At 39.2% G+C, this 19,626-nt stretch overlaps 1 protein-coding gene across 2 annotated transcripts in view; it reads left to right on the top strand.

Moving 5' to 3' along the window:
* The window catches only part of FBXO15 (F-box protein 15), a 75,949-nt gene that overhangs the window by 17,581 nt on the left and 38,742 nt on the right, over positions 1-19,626 (top strand). For both annotated transcript variants that reach the window (XM_032152063.2, XM_058438266.1), the window contains 4 exons: positions 534-743; positions 4,044-4,170; positions 5,583-5,665; positions 6,651-6,793. In XM_032152063.2, coding sequence (XP_032007954.1) covers positions 534-743; positions 4,044-4,170; positions 5,583-5,665; positions 6,651-6,793 — 563 coding nt within the window. The remainder of the gene's footprint in view (positions 1-533; positions 744-4,043; positions 4,171-5,582; positions 5,666-6,650; positions 6,794-19,626) is intronic.

Below are 19,626 nucleotides of genomic sequence, written 5' to 3' on the forward strand. Positions count from 1 at the left end.
ACGTAATAACAACAGTTTGCACAGCATTTACATTGTATTAGGTATTATAAGTAATCTCAAGATGATTTAAAGAATACGGGAGGAGGTGCGTAGGTTATATGCAGATACTATGCCATTTATATAAGGGACTTGAACGTCCACAGATTTTGGTATCATGGGGTTCCTAGAACCAATTTCCTGCAGAGACAGAGGGATAACTAGTAAATAGCCTAAAGTTTTAATGAAAAGCAGAAGTAACCTACTTATCTGCTATAGTACAGTAAGAATGTTCAAGGTCTCTTTTCTGGGCAGAACCTTTGTCTTATTTATATGTTGCTAGTACCTGGAAAATCTTGGATGTTAAGTGGGTGTTAGGTGAGGAGAAAAAGTCTAAAGAGAGTGTTATTGTTGAAATGAAAATTATACTGGGCATGTTCTGAGAATTTTGACTTTGGCTTTTAAGGAACTAGATGCTTTAGAGAAGATACGTGAAATTGCCTTTAGCATTTTTTTTTCAATGAGGCAAACATTGTTAGTTTTTTTTCTTTCCCCAGAATATTTGGTTTAGGTTGGGCAATTATACTGAAAGAGAAAAGTGGAAAAGAATATATCATGGAGCATGTTGATCTTTCCATAAATGACACGTCAGTTACTGTTACGTGGTATGGCAAAAAATGGCCGTGCCTAGCATCATTGTCAACCTTAGATTTATGTGGCGTGACACCAGTTTTTACAGACTGGTATAAAACTCCCACCAAACATAGGTAAGTACCAATCAGCAGAACTGTTGAGCGAGAGCATCTTATATGTAAATATTAGTTGGCATTACTTTTGTAATTAAAAAATAAGAGCAGCATTTTTTAATTTTATCACATATTAAATGTACATTCTGCATTAATGTCGAAGAGGAAAAGAGTGCATTTTATCGCATTTCTGATTAGGTCTAAATTTAAGTTCCTCATATCTTGGTTGTCTTTAGTGGTAAAGAATGATGTCGTAGTTAACAAAAGTTCCTGGATGATTGATGGCTAACCTTTGAGGTTTTTCGTTTTAACCATCGTAACAGAAAGATATATGATATCTTCCTTCGTTAGTAAGTGGTATACTAATCATAGTCTAAATATGGGGAAACCAAGTCATAATTATTAGTTATTTTGTCTGCCTTCTGTTGAACTTACTAGATATGTGATCTTGTGCAAGTAACTTACTCTTTCTGTGTCTCCATTCTCTCCTCTATGAAATGGAATGATTGTTATACTGGCATAGTATTTAGCATATATGACTGCAGTGAATAAGGTCGATCAAAAGATATCACTATAAAATGCGTAGATTAGCTAAGTGTGCAGCACATGGGTAATGCTTAGTGAGCCCTTTACTATTCTGTTGTCAGGTGGCTTTGCACTGAGTCCATACTCACTATGAGGCTGGCATCTGCCTTTCTGAGCAGCTCTCTCAGGCTGTCTTTTTCATCACTGATTGCTTCCTCCCAAAAGCTGGATTATGGCATGCATAGCATCCTCATCTCTGGAGCAAGCTAACATAGCTTTATATAAGTTATATTGCAAATATAAAGGTAATACCTGCCTTCTCCTGCGTTGGTTTCCTGCCCTCCCGTCTCCTTCACTGTCTCGGTATTCTTTGACTTTTCAGGAGTATTTACCATGTTGTTTTCTTACCATCCTTGCATGCTGCAGTTCCACCCATTGGTTTCTCTCCTGTCTGTCCTTGCCGTGGAGGATACTGTGATATCTGACATTAGTGCCTGCCATCTCTATGGAGGGACAGGGCTCTTTCATGGTTTCCCTGGATACAGACACCTTTTTTTCTTTTTTTTCAGCTCTGTAACTGGGGACCTTGTTTTTGGCTCCTTTCCATGGCGCCTGCTCTTTGAACATTGTTTTAGTGATTACCGAGCTCTCTTCCCATGCTCTGAATGTAAGACTATTCAGACCTCTTGGTGCTGGCAAATCCAGGTTTTATTGTACTCTAAAAATATTCTTAATGTTATGATGAAAAATGAATTATTTTTCCTAAATATATTACTGAAGATACTTTGGAAACAGTTACCTTTTAAAAAATGGTACTTTTATTTGGATAAATCTTTGAAATTTCATATGGGATCATGAAGGAAGCCAGCTTTTTCTAATGTAGTAATTAGGCTTTATGCATTTTAAAATTACGTTTGGAAAATAAGTCCACAAACTGTACTAGTTTTGCTAAGCAATATGTTACTTGGCATATCATGAAATGTTACTTACAGATATTAGGACATAATGGCTAACATTAATTCAAATGATCCTGAAGAATTAAGTTAAATGGATAAAGTTGAATTATAAAGCTCAGTTAAAGATAGTATTTCCCTGAAATGGTCATCAAGGTCAGAAGTAATAGATACTACATAGTACCAAATGCTAGAATTCATTGGGAAAATTCATTTGATGTAATTTATTTCCATGAAACTTCAATGGACTTCAGCCAGCCTTTGATAAACTGTGATAAACAAAACTAAAAGTGATTTTAGGAATTTGTTTTGATCGGCACTTTTATTGCAAGTTTGTAAGTGAATGCTTTCATCATGCAGGAATATAAATCCTTGTATGCATCTGTTTGACAGCCAAGACGAGACTTTGTGATTTTTATTTGGGTCTTTTTTGTTTCCTCTACGAAATGTTTTTCAACAACAGTGAAAGCCTTATTGATGTAATCTGGATTTCCCTGTAATTTATACCTTTTTAGTCAGACTCCAAATTTTCTTCCTTGCCAGCATTTTCTGCTCCGTAGCTTGTGCTGTCCCACCCCAAATTTGTGAGAAGTGCTGGGGCAACGTCAGCCTTAGTTTCTGTGTCTGTGGCTGTAAGGCCAAGCGCATGAGGACTCAGCGTGTTCTCAGAGTCTATTTAATAAGTACCTCTACAGCCAGATTTTCAGAGAAGAATGTTTCTCACATCCCCACCCAGCCTCCTCTATCCACATTAATGATACTAGCAGGGACTGCTGTTTGTTGAGCACCTGCCCCATGCCCTGCGCTCTCGTCCCCACTCAGCAGGCTGGTGATTTCACACACAAAGAACCAGCCTGTGATAGTCGCAAAGTCACTGTAGGTTGAAGCTAAGGTTTTACCTCAGGTTTCTCTGACTCCATAGTGAGGTTCCTGACTCTGCATTTATCCTCCTCCAAGTGTATTCTGCATATGCTGGGTTTATTTCTAATTTCTACATCACACATGTTCACCGACTGTCTCTCCTTACCCAGTTGTGGTTCTCTGCATAAGAAGTTATTTTGAAGAGTTGAACATGGGACTAGGGTCATGTGGTAGCTGCAGATCTGGTTTTGATGCTTCACAGTCCCTTCCACTTTGAAGCAGGACTGCAGCTGGTGTCCTTTTTAATGTACTTATTTAATGTACTTTTGAATTCCTATTGCCTGCTGGCTTGTGCCTGAGGTGCTGGGCACCAACTGTTGAATGAAACGTGGCCCCAGCTCCTTAGGGATTTCAGTCTAATGCTGTGTTAGTGTCTCCTTTATGAAAACACTGGTGATTTAGTTTAAGTTTATTTCTGATGTGTCAACTTTCACTATCTCTGAGTTATCCTTGATAATAACTATAAAAGGCCCATCTGCTTTCCAGCCACCTCCTGAGACCACCCGTTCTTATGTCACTTGAAAGTGTATCTTTGCTTCTGTGTCGTTTCACTCGCTTGACTAGGAATACATATTGAGAGTCTACTTTAGATTGTATTGTGCTGGATTTGGAGGGAATAGAACAGGAGACAGTGCTGCCACTTCATCACTTTCCTGGTCCTTCAGCTTCCTCCTGGCTGGGTCATTGAATTGACAGTAAGAGCAAGACGGAGGGGAAGAAAAACCTAGTTGGGCTGGAAATCTGAATGTATCCATTTTGCCTTTTATTCATTTGTGTCCCCACCCTGTCAATGTGCCACTTAGTTTGAGCACATCATTAATATACTCTTCAAACACACTTGTGATACACTAAAGAGAATTGACAACACTATAGACAGGAAAGCTCACTTCTCTCTCTCCTTTCCTTGGCGTAACGTTCAAAGACTCCGATGGCATTCTTTAATTGCAAAGTACGATCTGAGTCATTTGACCGTATCTACCATGATTGGCTGTGACAGACTCATTCGGATCTTCTGCCTGCACCCTGGCCTCCTGGTGGGAGTGTGGAAGGTAAGACTTGAGTCCCTGTATGTACTGTGTCATTTCCCCATCACAATACCACATTTACTTACCATTATGTATGACTTCAAATGTAAAATCCTTTAAGGCTTTTCACTAACTGCAATCCATTTACCATCTCACCGACTTCATTTTTTCAAGCTAACATGGCCCTCTCTGTTCCACTGAGGCTGCTCTGCTGTTCTGCTATCATAGACAACTGTGCTATCTGTTGTTCTGCTGTTCTGCTGTTCTGCTATCATAGACAACAACCTCTTCCTGCCTTCATGTTTTCCTTCATGTTATTCCTCTAATGTCGTGTGGCTTTCCCACTTCCAATCAGTCCATGTTCCTTCTTCTCTTCCTTTCACGCTGTTTCTCTGACAACGTTTCCCTTACTATGTGTTCAGCATGCCCGTCTCCCAAGCCTGTTTCTGATCCTGTAGGTGCGACATTCAGTGAAATCTGCTCTTCAGGGTCAATTGTCTACGATGTTATCCTTTCTCTCTGCGTAAGATTTCTCGTTTCACCAGGTCTGGCTGATATTTTAAGATGGTAGTTCACAAATCTGATTCTGAGTTGGCATTATGCATTAGTTTACAATGACTAGACAGAATTAAGACCCTAGCTTCAGACAACACCGTCCTCTTATCCCTTTTCCTTAGCCGACTGTGGCCATCAGTGTTTCTTTCCCTCCTCCCCTTTCTGTGTGAAGGTGGCTTGTGGGTGAGACCGCAGCTTGCCTGCTCTGCATTCCGTGACTTGCATGCATCCAGCTGTGTCGGGTGCAGAGTTGTGAGCACTCTGGTGGCTTCAATTGTCCTCTGCCTGGCTACTGGAGAGTGGCACCTTCAGATTTACCATTTGGGGTCACCTATGCCCATCAGTGTCAGCTGTGAATCTGGGGAGAGATGGAGGTCAGTCCCCAAGTAGTCGCATTTTCTGCTATTCAACCTGATGGACAAGTGAAGAAATTGAATCTAATCATTCCCACCACGTTGGCCAAATCAAGCAGTTACTTCCAAGAGGAACACTGTGTCAGTAAAGTTCAGTATTTGTAGAATTAATCTGGTATCTGTGAAAGTCTTTGAAAGGAATTTGAAACAGCCTGGAACTAACTGCATCGTTTCACAACTATCATGTGTATCTTTTGACATTTCACAAGCTCTAGGCTGTGAGTTCTCTTGTTCCTGTGTGCTCTGCATATTTGGGTGAATTGTGGTCCTGCTGTCAATATGAAATGTAAGTCTTATTAGATGGTAATAACATATTAGCAGTAATAATGCATTAGCACTGTGGTGATCTCACGTTTGTAAGAAACTGCATCTATCTGCAAGATGAGTGTGCTGTGGTCTTCACAACGACCTTGTGAAAAATTTAAACATTTTGGTTGAAATACGTATTCTTCTTAATTAACTTTTCAGAAGGAGGAAGAACTGGCTTTTGTTATGGCAAATCTTCATTTTCATCACCTTGTGGAGAGGAGCACGTTAGGCTCGGCCACTATGTATGTATTTATATGTGGGTGTGTTGAATTTTTGTACAGTAAATATAAAGTATTAGAAGTTGATGCCATCTTAATATCCTGAGAATAGCTGCAGAGATATTCTGTTTTTAATCAGTAAACACAAACCAACAGGCATAATTAGCTGTTGCTAAAATAATTGGATTATTCATGAGTACATATTTGCTTTATTTATTCTGGGTTAAGGAGTTTGTACCTAGTAGGGTATTATTTATACGGGTAGGATAGCTTGATTACTTCAAGATGCCACTACTGTCCTTCAAGTTCTTGCTCGTATGTGAATTTTCACATCTTGTAAGGCATGTAGACTCATGACCCTTGGGCTGAACCTGGCCTGCGGATGATTCTGCCCGGTCTGGACAGTGCGTGTCTTTTAATGAATTTGAATGTCTTTAGGTGGGGCACAGGCTTCCCATTTCACTACAGCTCTCACCCTTTTCCTGTAGACTTAGACTCCCTTACTCATTGTTTGTTTTTCTTTTTTTAAATTACCTGAGAAGCTCCTGAGTATTTTTGAGTTTGTCACCTTATGTAGTCATGTTTTTCTTGTTGAATAAAACTTTGTCTTGGCTTTGGGTCTGCCTGGGTGTTTGTCCTGCAGATCGGTGTTCGGTGTCTTTTCCTGCTGAGCACTTTTGTCCCCTGGACACTGAGAACAACACGGAGGGCAGAGTGGCCTTTGTAGAGTGGCCATCCTGGGATCAGCTGCAGAAACATGTGCACCCGTGCTGGGCTGTGGCTGCCTACAGAACTCACATCATTGCCTGTTTTTATAGAAGTTGGTAAAAGGAACATTGAGCAGTCTTTTAAGTTCATGGTATTGAAAATCATAGGGAATCCTATGGAGTTTCATTTGTAGGAGGTAGTGCTTTGATATGGATGATAATTTTTTAAAAAGTATTTTCAAACCAAGAATTTTATTCCTGGCGTTGGCAAATGTGTATGTTTCTTTTGTTTTGCTTTTCAGGCCCTATGAACTGCCTCCACATAGCCCCTTTTTGGATGATAGCCCCGAGTATGGACTGCACGGCTACCAACTCCATGTTGATCTGCACAGCGGTGGGGTTTTCTACCTATGTGGTACATTTCGCAATCTCTTCACCAAGAAAGGTGAAATTAATTGAGTTTTTATTTCATTATGAAATTAAAGGTTGAGGTGAGGGAACCAATTTTGATGACCAAGTTAAGGATTGCCCCCACTGGTCAGTTTATAATCTTTTGGCACCTCCCAGACCCGTGTGTCATCCTAGGGCTTGTGAACGTCCTCACCGCACCGAGTCTCTTCAGCACTGGCTCTGTCTCCTTCACCACCGTCACTCTCAATGCCACCTCCTGGGGGTAGCCCCTACTCATCTTCTCTACTGATGCTTCCTTATTATTTTTCCATGCTCTTTGCTTTCCCCAGACTTCTTCCCTTCTTTCTTAAAGGAATGTGGTAAATTTGCCAGCAGGGCCCGTGCCGCTCCAGGATGAGAGTAAAGAGAAACCAGCCTTTCTCCTCTACGTACTGTGTCACTGTTTGCCACACCTACCAAAGCCAGGACAGAGGCTGGGGCAGACAGGAAAGGAGGAGACTTACGCCAAGCAGGAAAAACGAGGGAGTGGAGAATGCCCCATTCTAGCTTATCTGATTATTTCCTTTTGGTTTCATTCTTCTGTAGCCTGTAAACTTGGAGTTTCATGTAAGGCCTTGCTTAGATTCAAGTTTAACATTTCTGGTAAAAATATTTTAAAAGGGAAGTTATGTACTTCATTTTGCATTATATTGAGAGGTATATAATGTCAGGTTGTCCCAGTATTAGTAATGCCAGGTTTTATCATCTGGTTAAGATGGTGACCACTAGATATCTTCATTATTGAAAGTATTTTTTTTTCCAAATATCCTGGTCCTCCAAAGTCTTTCGTCTAGTGGACTTGACACCCATTATGATCTTTGCCTAAATCAAATATTTTGTTTAAAAATGTTGATTTTCTAATTATGTCACTGTTTCTATATTTATCAACTGAGCTTTTGTAAAGAACTTTCTCTTATCACCTGGGTGAACTTCTATAAAGGCAGAGCAAATACTTAATTCTTTCCTTTTAACTGCCAATTTTCAGATGAAGAAATTGATGTTACAGAGCAAAAGGGGCTTGCTGCCTGATGTGCTGGAACCCAATACTGTGACACCAGGTTTTTGAGAAAAGAAAAGCTTTTCATGGCTGGCCCGCTAATAAGGAGACAGGAGTCCAGCTCAAATCTGTCTCCTCATGCTGGCTTTAATGCAGTAATTTTATTAGGGAAGGTTTAGGGAGTGGATTCTGGGATTAGTAGGTGATTGGTGGAAGGAAAGGGAGGTCTGGAAAGTCCTCAGGCGTGGTGCAGTTACCTCTTCATGCCCTCATGGGTCACTTGCAAATTCAGGAGGAGTTAATATGAAATGTGGTGGGGATTCAGGCTGTGATGTCAGAAAGCTCCATCTGTGAAAACTCCTGTTGGCCATATTGGTTCCGACTGATTTCAGCCAGTTTTATCTTACAAGTGGAGGGAGTTTTATTATTTTAGTAAGTTGCCTCTTTTCTTATCTGCCATCTTGCAAACTCAAGCATTGCTGTTAGTCATTAGCTTCTTTAACTCTGGAGCACGGTTTCACTGATGCACTAGTCATCTCCTGTGGTGGAAGAAATGTGAGCTCTTCTTCTTTCCTCCTTGCCCCCACCCTTGTTTAATGTCACTTTGGACTCTTGGATATTTATTTATTCAATAATTTATAGTCATTTCTTTTTGAAGTTACTTGGTCGGTGGGATCTGTTTCGGGCTGCTTCTGTGTCCTCTAGATATCCCGTTTGTCTTTGAGTCTTCCTTGCTTTTTGGCTCAGGAAGATTGCTAGGTTTTCTTGTGTTTGTTGGCATTTTTATCAGAATTATTCAATTCCACACATTAACCTGAGGTATATTAACATCTTTGTTGTTGAATTGTTCCATCCAAGAATGTGGAACGTCTTTCAGTTTGTTTAAAAATTCTTTTATGTCTTTTAGGAGTGTTTCAGAATTTTTTTCATACTAGTTTTGCACATTTCTTGTTAAGATATTTATGAAGTATTTAATTCTTGTTACTTCTCTTTCATTTTATCTTCCAGCTGTTTTGTGATTTCTTTGTGATGTTTTGGTCTCATGGAATGAGTTGGGAAGTATTCTTTCCTCTTGGATTTTTTGGAGGATTTTGCATAGAATTGGTAGTATTTCTTCCTTGTTTGGTAAAATTCATCCAAGCCCGGACCTTTCTTTATGAGAAGACTTTTAGCTACAGTTTCCTTTTCTTTCAAAGAGATGGAGCTATTTAGGTTATTCATTTCTTCTTGAGTGAGCTTTGGTATTTTTTGTCTTTTAAGGAATTTGTCCATTTTACCTAAGTTGCTGAATTTATTGGCATAAAGTTCTTCGTAATAGTCCCTTATTATCTTTTTCATGTCTATAGAATCTAGTGACATGACGTGATTCCTGATATTGGTAATTCGTGTATTTCTTTTTTTTCTTGATCAGTGTGGCCAGAAGTTTATCAATTTTATTCATCTTCTCAGGGACCTAACTTTTGGTTTTATTGACTTTTTTTCTGTATTATTTTGTTTTGTATTTCATTGATTTGCATGTTGATTTCTATTCTCTCTACTTTTTTTCTGCTTATGTTGTATTTTGCTCTTTTTCTAGTTTCTAAAGGGAGAAGTGGAAGTTATTGATTTGAGAACTTTCATATTATCATATTGAGACATTTGGTGCTATGAACTTTGCCCTAAGTATTGCTTTAGTGGCATCCCACAAATTCTGATATGTTTTATTTCATTTTTATTCACTTTAAAATACTTTCTAATTTCCCTTTTATTTCTTCTTTGATATATGGGTTAGATAGAAGTGTGTAATCTAGTTTCCAAATATCTGAGGATTTTCTGGAGATCTTTCTGTTACTGAGTTCTAATTTAACTCAATTGTGGTCAGGAAATATGCTTTGTATGACTTGAATTTTTAAAAAGTGACTGAAATTTGTTGTATGTTCCAGAATATGATCTATTTTGGAATATGTTCCATGTGTACTTGAGAAGAATGTGTTCTGCTGTTGTTGAGTAGAGTGTTCTAAAATATTAATTAGGTAATATCGGTTGAGAGAGTTGATTTTTTTTGCCTACTTGTTTTATCAATTAGAGACAGGTGTTGAAATCTCCAACTCTGACAGTGAATTTGTGTACTTTTTTTTTTGCCGTTTTATCAGTTTTTGCCATGTGTATTTTGAAGCTCTGTTATATTCATGAACACTGGAGACTATGATATCCCTCTGACTAAGTACACACTGTGTACATTGTTGAGGGTGCCCCCAGTGTGCCCTAATGCACACCAAGGGTACAAACGCTGTGCCTTCTATGCCAGTATTAGCAGAGAACTGAGTCTCTGCTCTCCATGGCTGCAACCCTCGTGGAGTGTTGAATTGTGCATCTAGCCTGACCTGGTGCCACCACTGTGAGCAGCTGGCCTGGGAAATGGGGGAACAAGATGCGATTTCCACAGAGATGAGGTGAGATGGCTGGCTGGTCCCAGCCACAGCTGCTCCTCAGAGCTCTCCTTCCCCTTTAAACCTTGTGCACCATTACAGAGCCCTGTGTGTCCCCACTCTGCCTCCCCCACCTCAGCCCACACTGCTGCCATCCCCTCTCTGGCCTTATCCTTTAATGTCCTCCCCACTCTAGCTCTCTTGTAGCTTTGGTGAGTTCCTCTCTGTTCCTTGACTGTATCAGGCTTTCTGTGGCCTCACATTCTTGGTGTGCCCCTCCTGCCTGCGGCGTTACTACCCCAGATCTCAGCATGGGTCCTGGGGGTCATGTCTCTCTGAGCCTGATTCACTGACAGCTTCTCAGTGAGGCTTTACCCACTTTGCTACACCTAGAAGCCCTCACTCTCACTATTTCTCACCTGCCTGCCTCAATTTTCTCCATAGCACTATCTATCATACTGAGTTTACTTATTTAGGTAGTTTATATGTTTAAGAGAAGTAACTTCCACAAGGCAGTATTTTGGTTTATTTTGTTCAGGACTGTCATGGCACATAGTAGGCTTGCACATAAATATCACAAAGAGAATGGGTGGCTCCCAAAGGCCATGCAGTTGAGGGGCTCTTAGATAGACTCTTCTGAGCCTATTACCTTAAAGCTCTTTCTGTTTCTTTAGCTAAAGGATTCTCAGCCGCATTGGCCAGGATCTTTTTGGTCAAAGCTCTTGCAGTTCTTGTTGCCTCTAGAGGAAAAGATGCAGCTTCAGGATGCTGCAGAGCAGAGCTGCAGGCTGGCCCTCCTTGTGGGACCAAAGCAAGGCGACAGCGAGGGCCTGAGCCTCTCCACCAGGAGTGGGAAGCCCTGCCCTCATCCTGCCTCCCAGGGTCTGGGGAGGCCCCAGGAGGCTAGTGGGGCCTAGTTCCTAGGCCACTGTGCTGTTCCAGAGCTGCCACTGCTGGGCTTCCCCCACTGCCTTGATTCCTTTTCTCTTACAACCCAGAGGAAAGGCATCAGAGTTCCCCTTCTAAAGTACGTGACTGTGTACTTCTCTCTGGAAAGAAAAAGCCTCACAAATTCAACGTCTGGCAGAGTACTTTCTACTTTTGTACCTATGATAGGTTACTTGGCTACACAAATAAAAATGAAATTTGTGTTTAGGTACTTAGTGTCTATGTCATCCTCTCATTACAAGGCAAACATCAGGAACTTGTGCCGTTTCTCATCTGAGATGGCTTATAAGACATAGTTTTTGCAGAATACCAACTATTCTATAAAAATTGCTTCCAAGACACTAATTATATTACTTTCAGTTTTAAAAATGTTTATTATGAAATAATTTTACATTGTACAGAGAACTCCTGTACAGTCTTTATACAGAATTTATTCATTTATAACATTATTTGCCATTAAAAATCATTTTTCTTTCTCTTTCTCTCTCTCTCTGTGTATAATGTTAATAGACCCCTTGATGTTTATACGACATGTGTGTGTATATACACACATATATATGTGTGTATATACACACATATATATATGTGTATATATACAGGTCATAAAATCATCAAGGGGGATATTAAGATTATTAACATTATGAATCTCAAAGCGCCGGGATTACAAGCATGAGCCACCACACCCTGGCCTACCTTTATGTGGTGTGGTGTGGTGGCTCATGTTTGTACCTGCAATTTGAGAGGCTGAGGCAGGCAGATCATTTGAGCCCAGAAGTTCCAGACCAGCCTGGGCATCATGGTGAAACCCTGTCTCTACAAAAAAATACAAAAATTAGCCGGACATGATTAGATGCACCTGTAGTCTCAGCTACTTGAGAGGCTGAGGGTGGGAGGATTGAGAGTTCCAGGGCACAGTGAGACGTGATTGTGCCCCTATACTCCAGCCTGGGCAACAGAGCAAAAAAAAAGGAAATATATATGTAGAATTATGTATGTTGGAATCCATATACTTGTAGAATTATCCCATCACTCTATTCTTGAGGAGTTAGGGCTTGTTAGGTGCTAGGTCTGTCTCAGGGGAATATCTAGAACTTCAGAGAAGAGGACTTGCCATTCATTATTGCAAACAAATAACAGCATAATGTTGATTAATTTTTATATTGCATTCCTCATACCTAAAGTATACCCTTAATAATGATGAATATGATAATAATAGGGAAAATTTATGAGCACTCATTATAGGTTTCTGCTAAATGTTTCGTGTTAAGTATTTCACTTCCTCTTCACAGCCTGAGCTGTGGGTACTTTTACCTCCCCACGTTATTGATGAGGAATCAGAAGGTGGTAGAGAGTCAGGTCTCTGTTCTGTAAAGCTAGTAGGTGGCACTGTCTGCACTCAGGTCCGTGTGACTCCAGAGCTGGGTACGTCCTGCTTCCTGTAATATACTTCCTGTATATTTTTGCCTTTTAAGTGATGCGCTTTTAGAGTGTATCTTCTTGTGTGTGTGTGACTGTCAGTGTGTTTCCAAAGTTTTGGCATTGTAAGTGTGGTCAGGGTAGGCTGCTGACTTGCTGGAGTAACATTTAAGCCAATTTTGTGTTAATGTTAATAAACCCCTTGATGGTTATATGATTGTTACAACGCATAAGAGGTTAAGTTAAATGAAGGAGAATGCAGAACTGAGTTAGGAATAATTCGCCTTTGATGATTTTCCCCCCAGTAAAAAATGACAAAGTAGATTTCCAAGGTGGACTCAAGTATATTTCCACTTCCCGTGGTTGCACTACTAGGAGTCAGCAGAGGGCGCTGTTGCCATCAGAGTGTCTTTGTAACATTTTAAAAAGTATTATACAAATAGAATGTCCTCTGTAGTTTTTGAGAAACTCTCTTGTGGTACCATGCGGTATATTTAGTAAAGTTCAGCTATGGCATTGCTTTTGGGGATAAATCACTTTGCCCCCATTTTTTGAAAAAGACTTTCTCCCTATCAAGGATAAAATGTTCTGTCATCAGGTCTCTGGAATGTAGGTGGCTCTCTGCTCTGTTCATCCTCCGAGCGACCTGTGAAGCCTGGCTTGACACTAACCAGGCAGGCTGTAGGGAGCTGCGGGAAGTAAAGGTATGAGGCTGGGTCGTTTGGGGTTCGTCCATTAACAAACAGTTATTGAATGCAGGAGATGGGCCACACAGAGGGAAGCCCTGCCTCCATGTGATCCCTGCCTGATAGGGTTAGGGACAGAGAGAGGTTTGGGAATCCAGTCACAGGCATGAGTGGGGAGGGGTGGCATGAAGGATTTCTGGAAGGTTCTGAGGAAGGGCACACCAGGAGGAGCTGGGGTGGGGATGAAGTGACCAGTTGCAGTGTCCAGACAGGTTACTGGGAGGGTCCAGGCCGGGGTAGTAGGGTTGAGTGGAAAGGATAAAACTTCAACTATGACATAATTTATTAATAGAGCCAGAATTTGGCCATTCTGTATGGACATTTCCAGGATTCTATTTTTGAGTGAGGGATTTTATGGATGCTCCAATTAAGTCCACCAAGTCATTGCAATCCTATTAAAAACCCCAATAGTAATTTATTATCAAACTTGCAAAGTAGAGTCTAAAATCACTTTGGAAATGCACATATGCATATGAAATGGCTGAGAAATTTTGTTTCAAATTTTTAATGAGAAAGTATAATCTTTTCTATGTATACAGGCTACAGAAAAACAATACAATAAAAAATCGTGTAGCCACCACAGTTTAGAAATAGACCAGTACCACAAACTTTGAAGCTGCCTGCATGTCCCCAACCTGCTCTCATCTGCTTCTTTTCCTGCCAGAGGGAACCACTATTCTGTCTGTTGTGTTAATTGTTCCCTTGCTTTTCCTTTTTTTTTTTGGTAATTAAACATCTTTGTATGGTGAAATGACACACAGAGAAGTGCATAAGACAGATAATTGTAAAGAAAACACCTGTGTGATCACCATCCAGGCCTTAAGTTTTGAAAATGAATTGAGAGGGGGCTGGCTTAGCAGATGTTAACCACTGTAAAACTACAGTGACCAAGAAAGTACAGTATCATTAAAGAAATAGATACCCAGGGGAGTGGAGCAAAACATCTTTCACATCTTTTACAGTTCCAGATTTTTCTGTCAAATTATTTTTGTATACATAAACCCTTTATTCATATTTTAATAAATCTTAGACTCATAGAAAAAGTAATGAGTAGCTATTTTGATTATACATTATGCATTATGATATATCTACGTATCAGTGTGTATCTTCATCCTTTAAAAGATACATATCTATTTCTTTAGAAAGTATAGAATGCACTCTGTAGAATAATGTGCCTTATGCTGGCTAAAAGGATTTCTAGAATTGAATATGTAGCGAATGCAAACAATGAAAGGATTTGTGTTTGTTTTCAGGCAGAACAATCCCAGTGAAGTATTCACAGTGAGTTCTGACAATTTGATGTCGTCCACCTCTTGGTCACGATATTTTCTCTGAACAAAATATCCCTTAGTTCTATTTTCTTAACTCTGTCCCATGAACTTTGGTACAAGGTCCTTTGATTTTTTTTCAATGTCTGTTACTAAAAACAAACCAGAAGAACCCATTTAACTCTTGGTGCCTGGGGTTAGGTTCCAAGTCACAGAGTGGGAGGAGTATTTCCAAAGTGACTCAGTGGTAAATGCTCAGAAATAAGCGTCACCTCATTGGCTGACCAGCAACATCTCCAGCCCAGCCCGTGCTGCAGTCATCCGTTTTGAGGCAACAGCTCGTGTCTCTTAGCTTTGAGTTCTGATATGTCTCCAGCGGGCTCGGCTCCCAGGCCAGTGGACACTAAGTCTTGCTCTGCTTTTCCTCCTCTGTTGTCCTTTCAGATCTGAGGATGTTCTATTTTGGCGTGGTTAGGAGGACCCTAGGTCCTCTAATTCCATAAAATACTGCTCATGCTTCTAGACATTGTTCTCCCTCAGTAAGAAGCTGTGTCTGGGGAAAGCCTTTTTGACCTCTCAGCACTACCTGATAGTGAATAAAAAGGATCCGTGTCCTTTCTGTTTTTCCTTGTGGGTTTGACTGCTTCTCTTTGGAACTTTGTCATACTCCTCCAAGGAACTGGGAAGTGTCCTTTCTTTGTATTTTTATGTGTTCTGCTACTTTGTCAAGTCACGGCTATGTTGAAAATTTTAAAAAGGATCTAATTTCTTTTCAAAGAAAAATGTATGATCCCTAGACTTGCACATATTGTTACCTGCTTCTTTGTGTATTGCCACTAAAATTAAGCTAAAAAGAAGTTTAGGTGAAGAAATATTTTGCTATCTGAATTGGTTTATGAGAGGAAAGAGGGAATGTGGGTAAACAGTGAAGGAAATACTGAAAGAGTAATTTGTAAATGAAAACTTAAGGTGAGCTTATAACAGTGCCCGTGGGTTTTTCTGTATACCTTTTGTTTTCTATTCTTTTGGAAATGTAAATAGATGACATTGGCTCCCTAATTTCAGTGATTCACTAGGAGGACTCCGAGGACTCAGGATATAGTTGCATTATTGGCTAAGACTTATGACAGTGAAAGTATACAGAACAAAGTCAGCAAAGACAAAAAGGGCATGGGGTGAAGTCTGCAGGAAACCAGTGCAAGCTAAGAGTCCTTCCCCGTGGAATCAACACAAAGTGCTCTTAATTCCTCCAAGAATGAGTTGTGACCAGACGTGTGAAATGTCTATTATTAGACAGCTCTAATGAGAGCTCATTAGAGACTCAGCACCCAGGGTTTTTACTGTGGGCTTGTCACACAGGCAGCCTCTGCCTGGCACTAGCAGAATTTCGGACTCTCAGAAGCAAAGAAGATGTTCAGCATTAACCACATTGTACAAATTGTTTAGGTACAGGGACCACCCTTACTGGGTAGGGAATGGTGGGTGAGAACACTCCTGAAATCCAAATGCCTAGACCACATCCAAGGGTCAGGTTGGCAAGCAGATCTTCCTAAGAATTGACAGTATGAGGCTTGCTGTGTGAACTATTTTCAGCATAGCTGTCCACGAGCGCTTTGATAAGGTAATGGTGCCACCCTGTGAAAGAGAAGACAGGAAATAGTCCAGTTGTGTCTTTGAAGTATAAATAGAGCTTGCCAAAGGGCCTGATCAGCAATGCAAAGTATGAAGAAATGTATATTTATTTGATCTTTGTATCAGGCTAATTATTACCAATTTTCAGAAGCTGAAGGAAAAATGTTTTGCATGGTGCAGTATGTTGTAGTATTTTTATCAGTACTGAGAGGAAGAGGAATACTAAAGAATCTAAGGGAGGTAAATCTTAAATAACAAAGTTTGCTGCTTGTATCATTTGAGTTTTTCTAAAAATAGACTGTACTTTTTAGAGCAGTTTTAGGTTCACAGCAAAACTGGGAGGAAGGTACAGAGATTTCCCATATAGCTTCTGCCCCACAAAACCATAACCTCTCCCATTATTAATATCCTGCACTAGAGTGGACAGTGTTGACATATCATAATCACCCAAGGTCCTACCATAGTTTATGGCAAGGTTTACTTTTGGTGTTATACATTTAATGAGTTTGGACAAATATTAATGGTCTGTATTCACTATTATAGTAGTATACAGAGCAGTTTCACTACCCTAAAAATCCTCTGAGCTTCACCTGTTCATCCTTCCCTCCTCCCTAATTCCTGGCAGCCACTAGCCTTTTTGCTGTCTCCATACTTTTTCCTTTTTTAGAATATCATATGGTTGGAATCATACAGTATTAACCTTTTCAGACCAGTGTCTTTTGGTTAGTAATAAGCATTTATGTTTTCTCCATGTCTTTTCATGGCTTGATAGTTCATTTCTTTTTAGTGCTGAATAATATCACATTGTCTGGATGTACCACAGTTTATTCATCTACTGAAAGACATCTTGGTTGCTTCCAAGTTTTAGCAATTATGCATAAAGCTGCTATAAGCATCCATTTGCAGGTTTTTATGGACACAAGTTTTTAACTCCTTTCAGTAAATACCAAGGAGTGTGGTTGCTGGATCATGTGGTACGAGTACGTTTAATTTTCCAAGAACTGGCCAAACTGTCTTCCAAAGTGACTGTAGCATTTTGCATTGCTACCAGCCATAAATGAAAGTTACTGTTGCTCCACAGTCTTACCAGCATTTGGTGTTGTCAGTGTCCTGGATTTTGGCCATTCTTTTAGATTCTTTTGGATTTTCTACCAAGACAGTCATGTCATCTCTGAACAAAGAGTTTTATTTCTTCCTTCCCAATCAGGATACCTTCTATTTCCTTTTCTTGTCTTACTGCATTAGCTAGGACTTCCAGGATGATGTGGAAAAGCACTGATGAGAGGAGTCATCCTTGCTCTGTTCCTGATCTTAATGAGAAAGTTTTGAGTTTCTCACCATAAAGCACAATGTTAACTACAGGGTTGATGTAGCTATTCGTTATTAAGTTGAGAAAGTTCCCCTGTATTCCTGTTTTTTCCTGGATTTTGTTGAATACTGTTTCTGTATGTATTGTTATGATCATGTGATTTTTCTTCTTAAGTGTGTTGTGTGATGGGTTACATTAATTGTTTTTCAATGTTGAACCAGCTGTGATGACCTTGGAGAAATTCTACTTGATCATAATATATTATTTTTCTACATTGTTGAATTTGACTTGCCAATATTTTGTTGAGGGTTGTTGCATCTTTGTTCGTGAGAGATACTTGTCTGTAGTTTTCTTTTCTTTCAATATTTTTGGTTTTGAAATTAGAGCAAAGCTGGCCTTATAGAATGAGTTAGCAAGTATTCCCTTTTCTTCTATATTTTGAAAGAGATTTTAGAGAATTGATATTATTTCTTCCTTAAATATTTGGTAGAATTTACCAGTGAACCCATTTGGGCCTGGTGTTTTCTGTTTTACAAGGTTATTAATTATTGATTCAATTTCTTTAATAGCTATAGGCCTGTTCAGATTATCTATTTCTTCTTGTGTGAATTTTGGCAGATGGTGTCTTTCAAGGAATTGGTCCATTTCATCTAGATTATCAAATGTGTGGGCATTGCTTTGTTCATAGTATTCTCCTATTATCTTTTTAATATCCATGGGAGCTACACTGATATTCCCATTTTTCATTTCTGATATTAATAATTTGTATTATCTCATTTTTTCTTAGTTTACCTTGCTAGATGCTTATTGCTTTTATTGTTATTTCCAAAAAAACAGCTTTTGGTTTCATAGATTTTTCTGCATTGATCTTCTGTTTTTAATTTTACTGATTATTGCTTTAATTTTTATTATTTCTTTTTTTTCTTCTTAGTTTGGATTTAATTTGCTCATATTTTTCTAGTTTTTTTACGGTGTGAAAGCTTAGATTGTTGATTTCAGGTGTTTCTTCTTTTCTAATATATGAATTTAATGCCATAAATTTCCATTTAAGCACTGCTTTTACTGCCTCCCACAAAATTTGTTAAATTGTGTTTTCATTCTCATTTACTTCAAAACATTTTTAATTTTTTCTTGGGATTTCTTTTTTTGACCCATGTGTTATTTAGAAATCTGTTATTTAGTCTCCAAGTACTTTGGAATTTTCCAGCTAACTTTCTGTTATTGATATCTAGTTTAATTGTATCAGTTTGCAGACACTGTGTGATTTCCAGTCTTGTAAATTTGTTAAGGTGTCTTTTATGTTTTTTTTTCTTTTTTTTTTTGAGACAGAGCCTCTGGTGATCTGCCTGCCTTGGCCTCCCAAGTGCTGGGATTATAGGTGTGAGACACCACAGTTGGCCAAGGTGTGTTTTATGGTTTTATGGCCCATAATGTGGTCTATCTTTGTAAATGTTCCATGTGAGCTTGAGAAGAATGTGCATTATGCTCTTGTTGTATGATGTAGTCTATAAATATCCATTATACTCAGTTGATTTATAACATGGTTGAGTTCACTTACGTCCTTACTGATTTTCTGCCTGCTGGATCTGTCAATTTCTGATAGAGAGGTGTTGATGTCTCCAAGTATAATAGTGGGTTAGTTTATTTCTCTTTGCTGTTCTATTAGTTTTTGCCACAGATATTTTGATGTTCTGTTGTTAATCACATACACATTATGAATTGTTATGGCATTTTGGAAAATTGATCTGTTTATCAGTATTTGATGGCCCCTGTTTATCCCTGGTAAGTTTCCTTGCTCTGAAGTATGCTCTGTCTGACAGATAGCTACTTATGTTTTCTTCTGATTGGTGTTAGCATGGTATATTTTTTTCCTTCCACTTAATTTGTATATATCTTTACATTTAAAGTGAGTTTCTCATAGGCAATATATAGTTAGGTCTTGTTTTGTTTTCTACCAACTCTGAGAATCTCTGCCTCTTAATTGGTATATTTAGACCACTGGTGTTTAAAGTTATTATCGATACAGTTGGTGAGATATATACCATATTTGTTATTGTTTTCTATTTGTTACTTTTGTTCTTTATTCATGTTTATGTATTCTATG

This window comes from Hylobates moloch, unplaced genomic scaffold (assembly GCF_009828535.3).
Source record: "Hylobates moloch isolate HMO894 unplaced genomic scaffold, HMol_V3 SCAFFOLD_5, whole genome shotgun sequence".
Taxonomy (NCBI): domain Eukaryota; kingdom Metazoa; phylum Chordata; class Mammalia; order Primates; family Hylobatidae; genus Hylobates; species Hylobates moloch.